This window comes from Nannospalax galili, unplaced genomic scaffold (assembly GCF_000622305.1).
Source record: "Nannospalax galili isolate Female #2095 unplaced genomic scaffold, S.galili_v1.0 scaffold88, whole genome shotgun sequence".
Lineage (NCBI taxonomy): Eukaryota > Metazoa > Chordata > Mammalia > Rodentia > Spalacidae > Nannospalax > Nannospalax galili.
This window is the reverse complement of record NW_008358908.1, coordinates 603601-616147: the sequence shown is the minus strand read 5'-3', so window position 1 is coordinate 616147 and position 12547 is coordinate 603601. Positions and strand designations below refer to the sequence as shown.

General features: G+C 39.1%; 2 protein-coding genes across 7 annotated transcripts in view; one reads left to right on the top strand and one right to left on the bottom strand.

Moving 5' to 3' along the window:
• Cebpz (CCAAT enhancer binding protein zeta) overlaps window positions 1–3157 on the top strand; it is a 20923-nt gene extending 17766 nt beyond the window's left edge. Inside the window, exons 11-15 of the mRNA XM_008822600.3 lie at window positions 19–309; window positions 935–1021; window positions 2042–2103; window positions 2192–2273; window positions 2992–3157. Coding sequence (XP_008820822.1) covers window positions 19–309; window positions 935–1021; window positions 2042–2103; window positions 2192–2273; window positions 2992–3125 — 656 coding nt within the window. The 3' untranslated portion in view covers window positions 3126–3157. The remainder of the gene's footprint in view (window positions 1–18; window positions 310–934; window positions 1022–2041; window positions 2104–2191; window positions 2274–2991) is intronic.
• Cebpzos (CEBPZ opposite strand) lies at window positions 1590–11003 on the bottom strand. Of its 6 annotated transcripts, none has more exons than XR_003847696.1 (5): window positions 4992–5107; window positions 3952–3996; window positions 3164–3248; window positions 2908–3032; window positions 1590–1815 (listed from the first exon to the last, which is right to left on the bottom strand). XR_003847696.1 is itself a non-coding variant. In XM_017795470.2 (5 exons), exons 1-4 carry the CDS (start codon window positions 10954–10956, stop codon window positions 3166–3168), a joined length of 345 nt encoding a protein of 114 aa, XP_017650959.1. In that variant the 5' UTR covers window positions 10957–11003; the 3' UTR covers window positions 1590–1815; window positions 3164–3165. The 6 variants fall into 6 exon arrangements, 5 of the variants coding, with proteins under 5 accessions (XP_017650959.1, XP_017650964.2, XP_017650963.1 ...); XM_017795470.2 differs by lacking the exon at window positions 2908–3032 and adding an exon at window positions 10856–11003; XM_017795475.2 differs by lacking the exon at window positions 2908–3032 and adding an exon at window positions 6994–7052.
• Between the last annotated feature and the right edge of the window lie 1544 nt (window positions 11004–12547).

Below are 12547 nucleotides of genomic sequence, written 5' to 3'. Positions count from 1 at the left end.
AACGGAATACAGATGAAGAAATTATAGAAGATGTTGATGATGAAGAATTTGAACAGATGATTGACACACTTGAAAATGAAAACTGCTTCACTCCTAAAAAGGATGATCTTGATTTTGCCAGCAATGTGAAGAAAAAAACAAAAGGAGCTATGGATGACTTGGGAGATTCAGAGAGTAGTGACGATGAACTTGGTAACCTGGATGATGATGAAGTTTCTTTAGGAAGTATGAATGATGAAGAATTTGAAATTGATGAAGATGGAGGAACATTCATGGATGTGTTAGATGATGAAAGTGAAGGCATTCCAGGTACATGTTTTTTAAAAATAAACCACAAATAGCATAGCTTTCTTCCTCAGTCTTAGGCTAACAAAGGCTCCCATATTTAAAGTTTAAGTCACACGTCAGTATTGGACTTTTAATTTTAATCAGCAATTAGCTTCTCTATATAATTTCTGTTGAGCTGTCTTGTTACCTCTTTCCAGTGTTAAGGTAATTAATAAAGGGCTGGTAGGACAGCTCAGTAGTAGTGTACTTGCCCTTCAAGAGAGAGACTGAGTTGGATCCTCAGCATACCAAAAACTGCCTCTCATTTTTCTCACACCTCCAGTGTGAATACCTGCCTGGCATCCTGCTATTTACCTCAGCGGTAGCAGTTTCTTGTTTATGGGTATTTTGTATTATTAGGTCTTATTAAGGAAGTCATCTAGTAAACTATGTTCTGCATAAAATTCAGAACCATACCAATTACTCTTAGACAGTTCACCCTACTGTGTCCTTGAAGCCTGTTCTGTTGGAATTGTAGAACTGTGAACCTTTACCGAACAGCAGTATAGGGCTTTGCTGTTGGACTAAAGATTCTAGCATACACTGAGTTGATATTTTCCAGTCTTGTTCTTAAAACTGCTTAATAGCAAACTTTTTTGGGTGACAGAATTTGATGAAGTCAGTCCCAAAGCCAATACTAAGAAAAGCAAGAGAAAAAGTGAAGATGATTTTGACTTTGTTGGGTCATTTGAAGGTAAGAACATGCTTTTAATCTCTGTAAACCTAAGCAGCTTCCTTAATAAAAGTATTACTCATTACATTATAGGAAATACATTGTTACAAATAGTTTGATGAAATTTAGAAAAGTTTTCTTAAAGTGGTTGGTGGTTTCTTTTGGCAAGGAGGCTGGGGAGGCCATCATAGCCCACATGTGGAGATTAGAAGACAAGCTTAGGCGTCAGTTCTTAGGCACCATCCACCTTTTGTTTGAGACAGGCTCTCTCTTTGGCCTGGAACATCATCACCTCATAGGCCAGGCTAGCTGGTCCATAGGCTTCTAGGGGTCTCCTTGTCTCCACCTCCCAGCTACCATCTCTGGGATTGCAGGCACAGGCCACCATATGCAACTTTTTACATGGGTTTAATAATAGTTTAACATGTAGATTATTTCCCACATGCAGCCTCAATTTTTATTGTTCCTAATCTTCCTTTCACATATTAAGTATCTCCAGATGATGATCTTTTCAGTCATTTTTAAAGCATCCAATTACATGTAAGCCCTAGACATTTTACTACTTTAACTTGATATAGTCAAAACTATAGAAGAGTTTAACAGACACTTTATTTTCAGTAGTGTAAACAAAAGTTCATTGATAATAAACATTACTTAATCAACTTTTTCCAAGTCCAAAGAGCAACACCTCTGAATTAAAATGTACATTTTTGCCTTAAGTATTACAAATTCCATCCATGTCAACTTGGGAATTTCAGTTTTGCCAGGTTCTGTAGTATTTCTTCTAAGGGTAAATTCTTGATCAGTAACCAAATCTGAAAAATAGAAACATTCCTGTCAGTTGAAAATTTCGAAGATACTATGTTTTCAATAATTTCTGTGTGCTGACTTATATTTACTAAACTGCCTGCTACCTGTCAGAACAAAAAGATAACGTTTTCTCAAATAGTTACTAGATAAAATGATGCTCAAAGATTGGCATTTTTCCAAAATCACTAGATGTTTAATTGAACTAGACACATTTTGTTTTGGTTGTTTTAGAGTCAAGGAAAAAGAAGAAAAATAGTTTCAATGACTCCAGCCTGTTTGTATCTGCTGAAGAGGTAAGGCTAACATAACTGATTTAAGAAGACAGTTATTCTCCACATTATTGAGTTTTCTGCTAACCTCCCCCCATGCTCTTCTTTTAAGTTTGGTCATCTGTTGGATGAAAACATGGGATCCAAGTTTGATAGCACTGGCATGAATGCCATGGCTAACAAAGATAATGCAAGTAAGTAACTTGATTGTTTTGTGTTGCTTTTTATGATAGGGTCTCGTGTAGCCCAGGCCGGCTCAAATCTTCCATGTCACCAAGGCTGGCTTAAACTCTTGATCCTCTGCCTCTCAAGTGGTGGGAATACAAATGTGCACTACCAGGTCAACTTGAATTTGTAATAGAAGTTTTTTAAATAATATTTGCCTGCAGATGTGTTTAAGTGGTAGAAAGCTTGCCTACCATACAGCAAGGCTCTGGGTTCAATCCCTAGTACCACAAAGCAATTGTAAAAGATGTGTATATTTTTGTAGACCCTTTAATCTCTCCCCCTGGAGTGCACGCAGGATTAAAAAGCATTTAAAACGTGCACACATTTTAAACAAATACTACAAAAAGTACTTTTTATTAGACACAGGCTATTTTTTATGAGTATATTAAAAGTTACTTTGAAGACATTTTAATTATTTCTGATTTAACAGTTATTAGCTTCTGTTTTTTTCTTTCATAAGTAATAAGTACTAAAAAGAAAAAATGTTGTAGTACATATTCCTTTTCTTCCCGTATTGTTTATAAGATATTCATCTTAGTAAATATAGCGGGGCAACACAGTGGTTTTGTACAGTGGGTGGGGTCATGGGCCACAACAGACCTTAATTCCAGTTACACTCAGTAGGATGCTCTGCAGGAGTCTAGAATCTACTATGGGATGGGCTTATCTTTCTTCTCCTCAAAGGTCATAAACAGCTGAGATGGGAGGCTGAACGGGATGACTGGCTACACAACAGAGATGTGAAGAGTATCATCAAGAGAAAGAAAAATTTCAAAAAGATGAGAAACCCTCAAAAAACAAAAAAACAAAGGAAATGAGAGCTTCAGAGTGAACAATAAATTAAGATTCTACTTACCCTTAATTCTTACTATCCAGCCATTTTTCTTGATCTTTCTCTCTGACTCCATACAATCCAGAGTATTCAATGGATTTGTAATAAACTATAAAAACAAAACAAAAACTGTTTATAAAATTATGTAAAAATGTTACACTTGCATTGAAAACAATCTCCATATTGCTGCATAGTATGAAAAGAACAGTAGGACTCGTGTTTCATGTGTGAACTCTAACCACTCTACTACTATTCACTGTGATGAGCAGTTAACACTAACATACAAGGCAACTACATTGCATCTTCTTGTTCAACCCTTAGCCTCGTGAGATAGGCATTAACTTTGCTCACAGACAGTAGCAGCTAGTAGTGAAAGAGAAGTTAGTAAACCTGAAGAAAGCAAACAATCTTTTACAATAGGGGCCTTAAGCTGTGATTTTTGTCCACCACCACCTTAGATCTCATTCTGGAGTCCATGTATTTAACCACTGAAAGAATTAAGGCTCCAGGCTGGGGAGGTAAGGCATGTAACTCAATGCTGGAGCCCTTGCCTAGCATTTGATCACCACCAAACTAAATTAAAAAAATTAAAATAAGAGGTCCATAAGCTAGCTGCTCTCATCTAAGGTAAGAATTTGCTGTGTGAAGAAACTAAACCCAGAAGAAACTAAAATAGAGGCAACAATATTGTTGGAAACTGACATAATCACAAAATAGTCATTTAGTCTGTAGGATAAAGTACCACCACAGAACTTAATACCTTAAAAAAAGGTATTTTGCACTCAGATTTTTACTTAAGGAAAAAAACATACCTTCCAAAACAGAGGGAAATCTCTTGCTCATTGTCTGCCTGAAATCTGGTGGTAAAAAGAGAAGTCTGAATATTACATACAGCTAGAAATGTTAAGCTACAACTTACTGTGTTAGTGTCTTCTATTAGAAATCTATTTTATGGTCCTTCTGATAATTCAAGAGCTAAGTCTTTTAGGATGGTATATAATTTTCTTTTGTCTTTAAAATGTACCCTTTTAAACATTTGGTTTGAATGTTAGACTTTGCAAATATCCAGTAGCACTCTGAAACAGTGTCCTAATGAAGTACACAGGGGAAGACAAGTGACAAGATTCAAAAAGTCACTACCCCAGGACTAGTCCCTGCTTTAGTTATGGAAGGAAAAAATAATAGTACTTAAATTTGATAAGTCAAGGACTCTAATGTAAAATTTAACAAAATGTTACATCAGTTTCAGCGATAGTATGGACAAAGATTTTAATTCCCACTTTTGATGCTGTAGCCTGAGGAAGCTGACTGTTCTGAGGGTCCAAGGGTATTACCTCTTTCTAAGTCTTCCAAACAGGGAAGGAAGGCTAAGGGACCGGCCAAGTTTCCTCCTTGTTCCCAGATTGAGCCAGAATAAGGACACTTGTTCTGCCCTTCCCTAGTAAACCCAGAGGCTTCAAACAGTTCCCTTAGTTTACAATTAAACTTTTTGTTTTGGTTGGTTTTTCTTGTTTTTTTGAGACAGGATCTTCCCTGTAGTCCCAGCTATCCAGGAACCAAGCTGGCTTCAATCTCAGATCTGTCTGCCTCCACCTCCTGAGTACTGGCATTAAAGACAAGCACCACCACACCTGGCCATAAGTTAACATTTTTTTTTTCCCAAGGGAAACAATTTAAATGTGAGTCACCTGTCTGCAATAACCAACACCTCGCTCTGCCTTCTGTCCATAAAAAAGTCTAATACCAATCTGAGGACACATTTTGTCCAGAAATGCCCTAGCACTTAAAACCCCAAATGCATTGGCCAACTGCATACCCATCTAGAAAGCATTAAATACTTAATGCCCTTTACCTTGGCTCGTGTTCATCTTTTGAAACAAAAAATAAGCTCCGAAAAGGCCCATAAGTTCAGCAACTAAAACTCCTTTAAAGATCTTCTTTGCCAGCGGTTCCATGGTACGAGCCATCCTGGAGTTAACCAAAGGATCATGTTTAAATTTCTCTTCCCACATTATAAAGAAAATCCCACCCTCCAGTGTCAATACTTATGTCCTACATACTGGTTTTCAATCCAAGAACAGGACAAACCAAAAGCCCAAGACAAAATAAAGCAGAGAATTGGGGGTGTCATTAAAAAAAAGCTGTAGAGCTAAGACTTCTGCAGTGTCTCAGATGCAGAAGTTCATAAATGAACTTTTCAGCTAACCTAGGAATTGAGAGAGAATCTAATAATGGAAACAGTGTACAAAGGCCCAACACAGGAAAGTTCAAAGTGGTGCTACTGTTTTATGATATTTTAGTAATCATGTATGAGCCACACTTCATGCCTATTCTAGATAAGAGGAACAAGAGTGAGCTTAATAAACTGGTTCTTGTTCCTAAGGTGCTGTTATTCTAAGTGTTGAATACTTAACTGTGTATTTCTGAGTTTTGGCCTGCAGTCCAATTCCCAGTCTCCAGGTTCTGACTGAGCAAGCCTAAGGATGACACCCCAGTTTCCTTTAGCAGGCACCCCAGACATTTTTATACAAAGTCCCTAGGCCCATTAAGGGTTGAAAGCTGATTGAGTGATGGCCCTGTAATAAGTGGCAAAACTAGATGATTTAAATCCTTCCTATAATTAAATACTACTCAAGAAAAGTGTTTAGTGGGCTAGCTCAGCATTGGAACACAATACTTGCTTATTAGCATGAAGCCCCAATACTTGGAATAGGGAGGTGTCTTTATTTCCTTTCTGAATTAAAGTAAAAACTAAACAAGGAAAAGGGTTAGTTACATAGCAAATAAGAATGACTTACTGAACACATGAAATCAAGCCCAAGTTTTTACTCTGCCTCCCTATAACCTCCAAGTCAAGAACTTCATATTGCTATCTTCCCGTGTGGTCCTGCCCCACTGCTCTGTCCTCTATACAGACAGGCCATTGTATCACGTCATACATTTCCTCCTTTGCCTTCTGCCTCCCTTCGACAAGGCCAAGGGTGGAGGAAATCAAATAACTCTCCTTTATCATGATTAGCCTTGGAATGTTATCCTGTGTCCCTCCTCCAATTCTCCTTTTTGCATTTTGATAATGTGGCCGTTCAGGGCCCAAAAGATTAGTTTTAAAAAAAAAACATATAGTCAAAATGCAGGGGAGTAGGTGTATAGTTGTTTTCCTCAACTCTCAAAGCTGCACATCACTCACAAAGTCAATCATGCTCAGTACGGAGAACTATTAGTTCGAGGGTGGGGAATGGGGGACACCGCATGGAGTCAGTTCCACAGCTTATGGAAATAGCAAAATCTTGCTTAATTGCAAGTGATATTCAAATATTAGTCCAAATAACACGGCATAAGTATTTACGTTTTTCTTAAAAATGCATGCATCTGTGTCACATTCCTGCATTTGGGGGAAGTATTTCTACTAAATCGTAAAGCAAACGGGCTTTGCTGGCACGAGGGACACACCAAGGTGACATCCCAGAGGCCCCTCCGACTACGCCCAATTAACACCCAGAACAGCTCGGGAGGGAGGCTAGCCTCGTCTGCGAAGCCGGCCCAGTGCACAGGCCTAGCACAAACGTGCGGCGCAGGGACCGAACCCCTACCAGGATGACGGTGCCGGGACATGGCCACCCACACATAAACGGGAAGCCGGGGTCCCGCGGTCCCAGCCCCGCCCGCCAAGGTCGCCGACCCGGAAACGCTCCGGCCTGAGCCGGGCCCTCGCGCGAGCTGGACAGTCCGGAAGTCCCAGGTCTCCAGAATTTCACAAGACACCCCCGCCCTCACACACCACGCAAAATACCGCTCCAAGCGGGGAAGAAGATGGCTGAAGAGCCGCAAGACTACAGCCACCGCAGCGTTCTTACCCGAGGCGCGCGCCCCCGGATTGCGCATGCGCAAGGTCGCGACGCCCCGCCCCCATTCGTTGGCCACGCCCCCACAGCCCCCCTGGGCTCCCCAGACTCAACCAGAGCAGACTTCCTGGTACACTCCTTATTTTACTAGGCCCTCTCTATGATCCCATTGTGTAATTGGTGCGGGAAGCTGCTCTTTTTATGGAGAAGACAAAAGGTTTACCCTTCCCACAGTCTTGCAGCCAGTGAAAGAATTCACATTCGAACCTAGGACAGTCTCCAAAGCCTGCGGTGGATCTGTCCCCACTCTAAACGCAGTGTGTCAAAGGATCAGCATCATCCACATCACCTGGGACCTGCCAGAAACCCGGATGCCCGAATCAGGGTCTGAACATCAGCCAGATCCCTAGACAATTAGAGTTTGAGAAGTGCTGCCTGCTAGGTACTGCCCAGGAGGAAGAAGAGATCTGATGGAAGGGAAGGAGAAGGAGCAGAAAGGAATAGCCAGGCCTATTGGGGGACCACAGGCAAGGCAAGCCCTGATATTAATACCAAGATACATCCAGGTTGTCCAACCTGGAGAGATATGAAGGAGGTCCAATACAAAACTTGGAGGCTTAAAACATGGACTTTTCACTATTTTTGCTTTTTTGTAACCTAACTATTCGGTTTTTGAGTGTGAAATTTATAGATGAGAACGTCATGTCACAAGGTCACGTAAAACATGTGTAGCCCTCGTTCTTCGTACGCGTGTATGGCTTCGGTTTTACTGTGATGTGAGGCTTCTAGTGAGTTATCTTCCAAGCATAGAAAGTGGATTTGGCACCGTATGAAATTACATGTGTGTTGTGCCTTGGCTCATGAAAAGCAATTATCAATATTGTTTTAACCTAGGACTGCAAACGATAGATGATTAGTGTTACTTAGAAGACAGGTCTTATTTGATTGCTAAGGGTACTTCCATACCTCTGACGTGTCACAAATCACTCACGGTGCTTCATAATCAATCAGCCCTGCCCTCTTCATCAGCAGCTGAGTTGTGGCCAAACCTTGCTTTCTACTCTCCTGTCAATTAACTTAGAAAAGTAAATAAACACCCTTGTTTATTATTATATTTCAAGCCATCGTGGATTCTACATCTCAAAGGAAAATGGAATTTAAAGAAGGAAAACTAAAGAAAGAGTGTTCAGCAAAAAGTAGATAAATGAGTAATTTTTGGTCAAGGCAAATGGTAAGGAGGTCTGCTTATAAGGAATTTGTGTAAATTTTTGAAGATGATCATTTGAAAAGGCACTGTATGCAAAGCATGTTGCCAAATTCAGTGCATATGAAGGATTGCTCTATAAGGACAAAATAGCAAAATTGAAAAAAAAATCCGTTTTCTCAACAGATTGAGTTTGCCACCCCAAACTCACCAAGTGTCATTGCACAGTACATCAAGAAAATTGTTTATGGTATCAAAATAAAATTTGTGCCAGAACTTAATATTGAAAACTAGCTTATAGATTTTTAGCATTTTTAATCAATTTAACTGCTTATTTAACTGAGTTGAACTCCTGCCTGTAAAGTGGAAACCAGCTGATCAATACAATGTTTCAAATCCTAGCAGGTTCCAAATGAAAATGAAATTGTGGCACACTCAAATTAAGGCAAACAATTTTGTGCAGTTTGACATGTTGGCTAAACAATCCTGTAAACAGCAAAAATATGTAATTTTGCTTTTCTCTTTGATACAAGAATTTGAAAACAGATTTTCAGGAAAATAATATTTTGGTATATTTCCAACTCCATTTTCAGTCAACATAAATATGTTACCTGATAATTTTCAAATAGAATGTGTAGAGTTACAACCTGACATTTGCCTTAGAGAAAAATGTGACATGTTACTTTAGGATCCTAGACTATCATATGTCAGAGCTTCCCAGAGACAAAGGTCCCTCCCTTCACAGTCACACTTTGGTCACTTTTTGGCAACACCTACTTTTGCAAGCAACTGTTTTCAAGAATGCAGCACACTGAAAGTAAAATTAGAACCAAAATCTCTAGTGAGCGCCTAAGAACTCACTGAAAATGGACATTGCTTCCATTGAACCAGATATTGATATTAGTTTCTCAAATACAGTGTCAGAAATCCCACTAGCTTTCTGTTACCCTCTTTTGCTTTTATAGTAAATGAAGTTTGTCACTTAGATGGGTTCTTTTTCTTGTTAGTAATCATGAATTGAAGGTTTCAATGATTTTTACAAGACTCTGAAGTGGAGCCACATAATTAGGATTATTATAGGAAGGATTTTCTGCTTACCTGTGGTAGTAAATACTACAAAAACTACACATACCTTTTTTCTCATAATATTTCATTTAAGCTTTTCTCATAAGCTTTTGTTGTTTTTGTATTTAATGTATGTTCCAAGACTATTCTTCATCCATTGTAGCCCAGAGAAGCCAAGAGGTTAGACATCCATACTCTAAAGGATGGGTCAGCTCTTAGTAAATTCCCCCAAATGAAAGACGTTGCATCCTGTCTACATCAAGGGTTCCAAGTTAAGTTTCAGTCCTGGACTACACTGGAAAATAATTTCTTTCTTTTGAAAGAAAGGGAAAAAAAAGCCACAACTTTGTCCCAAAGGAACCCTATTGCCTAGAGAGAACCATAGAAAGGAAAGACCAAATTAGCCAGCCTTAAAAGGCAGTGAGCCAGTGAGCTCATGTGAACACCCGTGCTACTCAATCCCCACCTTACTAATCCACCTTTATTTCAGTCACCCCTAGCATTATTTTTTATCTGGTTTCTCATTTGTGGAATATAAGCCAATAGCCTAGAAAAAGATGAGAACGAAAAAAATAAATGCAAGAGGGGATGATTTAGGAAAACCAGAGTGAACTTTTAGTTATCGTTGCCCCAGGGTCTGAGTCAGGGCACAGAAAGTCTATCTAGGAGGTCTGCGGCCATTTACTCCTAACACTGATAAAATATAAAAAGCTGGGGGCTGGAGAGATGGTTCAGTGGTTAAAAGCACTGATTGCTCTTGCAGAGGACCCGGGTTCAATTCCTGGCACCCACATGGCAGCTACAAACCGTCCTTAACTCCAGTTCCAGAGGAATCCGAAGTCCTCTTCTGAACTCCGTGGCATTGCATGACATGGATGCACTCACATACATTCAGGCAATACACTCATACACATAAAATATTAAAAAATACAAAAAGCTTAATGAAGGGGTGGAATCTCACATAACATGAGATATACACACACACACACACACACACACACACACACAGGCACAAATTCACAGTCACAACAGTGGCAATATGTCATACAAAATAGGTTAGTCCAAAATTATCCACACTGTTTCCATCTGCAATGCATGGCAGGCAATTCAGAGTTAAGCATATAGAATTTCCAGGTTGACCTGAGCCTGAAGAAACGAAGAATTAGCTCACATTACAGACTGCCTACTCCCTGCCCCTGAAAAAAAGGAAATCCTGCTATAATCACAAGCATTGGTGTCAAAATAGGATCCAGATTGTCTTTTTAAATGTTTTATTCACCACGAAAGAAATAAGAACCATATTTGAATCAATGTCTTGAATTCTAGCTTGCCCAAGGAAAACAAAGACTGTAATATGAGGACTAATCCCACTAAGACAGGCGGGGCGTCCAGTCCTACTCCGCTTTTCTTTTCTGAGAGGCAGATTTCTTAATTACACTTTCCCAACCACAGTAAACATCACCCCATTATTATGTGATAAGAACTTCAAATGAGAGTCACATATGGAAAATATAAAACTATCAAGATATCTTCTGATTTTTACCTTTTTTCATAAACTTTTTAAAATACTCAACAATGTGGCCAAATCCAGATCCCCATGCCTACCTAGGAATTCCCAGTGCTCTGTTCTTTTCCCTTTGTAAAATGGAGGTTAAAAGTCTCCGCCAGGCGTGGTGGCGCACTCCTTTAGTCCCAGCACTCGGCATTCATACTCTCTCGCGCGTGCTCGCTCACTCTCGCTCTCTCGCTCTTGCTCTTGCTCCCTTTGTCTCATCATGGCATCTGCATCTGCTTCCTAATGCCTCTCACTTTGGTGCTATGGCAGATCAAATTAATAATCTCTGACTCTCAGTGGTCTCCTGTTCTGGGGCCTCTGAAGTAGCTCCATTTTAACCAATAGGTTCCCTCTCAGAATGATGCCCAGCAGGCTGTGGGAGTATCACAGAATGAAACAATGGGATTCTTCTCCAATGCTGGCTCTTCCATCTAAGGAATCACTGTCTCATCAAAGTCTGCAACTGAGGGCTGTGGGCTTGTCCTAAGGGTAGGACTGCCAGATAAAGGGAAAAATTAATGGAGACTAAAATAACATTACATATAATCAATCAAATAAAAAGATGATTCTTTGAAAAGGTAAGTAAGATTGATAAGTTTCTAGATAAACTAACCAAAGGAAAGAGAAAGGAAGAAATGAAAAGGGGACATTACAGCATAGATCCCAGTGAAATCCAGAGGATTATTACAGAATACTTCGAAAACTTCTATTCAATAAATACTGGAACCCCTAGAAGAAATGTATAAATTCCCAAACACATATGATCTAGCAAAATTTAGAGGGTTTTAAAAACTTAAGCAGATCAATCATAACAATGAGATTGAAGCAGTAATTACAAGTCTCCCCAAAAAGAAAAAGAATAGACAGACTCAGTGTCCATAAGCCCAAGAAGAAAAACTAACACCAGTGCTCTTCAAACTGTTCCATAAAACAGAAAGAGAAAGAACACTACCTAACTTATTCCAGGATCTGTTGTTACTCTGATATCAAAACCAATTCTCAATAAAATGCTTGCAAATCAAACTCAAGAACACATTAAGACCATGTAGAATGACCAACTTGGTGTCATCTCAGAAATGCAAGATTGGTCCAGCATACAGAAACCAATAAACATAATAGAACACAAGTCGACTTGAGGACAGAAATCACATGATGATCATCTCAATAGAAACAGAAAAACCCCTTGGAAGAGTCCAATATCCCTTCTTGATAAAGCCCCTGAATAAGTCAGGAATAGAAAACATATCCTTATACAATAAAGGTTAAATTTGACAAACCTATAGCAACATTACACTAAATGGGGAAAAGCTGAAAGCACTTCTTCTAAAACCAGGAACAAGATAAAAGTTCCCACTTTCATTGCTCTTATTCAATATGGTACTCAAAGTCTTAGCTATAGCAATAAGACAAAAGAAGTAAAAGGACACAAATAGAAAAGGAAGAAAAAAAGACCCTATTTGCAGATGACGTGCTCCTGTACTTAAAAGGTTTTAAAGGTTCCAGTAGAAAACTCTTACACCTGATAAATATTTTCAGGCAAGTAACATGATACAAAATTAATATATAAAAACCAGGAGCCTTAATATATACCAATAACAAATTTGACAATAAATAAATCAGAAAAAACACCCATTCATAATAACTTTTAGAAACAAAGTCAGGCCTGGTGGTAGTGCATACTTTTATTTATTTTTTAAATAAATAACTTATTGAGAATTTCATACATGCATATAAGGTGTTTT

Excerpts from the sequence above, each read along its gene's own strand:
- Cebpzos (XM_017795470.2), bottom strand. The coding sequence starts at position 10,956 with ATGCCGAGTGCTGGGACTAAAGGAGTGCGCCACCACGCCTGGCGGAGA. Across the intron at positions 5,108-10,855 it reads AGAGCACTGGGAATTCCTAG|GATGGCTCGTACCATGGAAC; the intron begins GTAGGCATGGGG and ends GGTTAACTCCAG. Across the intron at positions 3,249-3,951 it reads ATTTCCCTCTGTTTTGGAAG|TTTATTACAAATCCATTGAA; the intron begins GTATGTTTTTTT and ends TTGTTTTTATAG.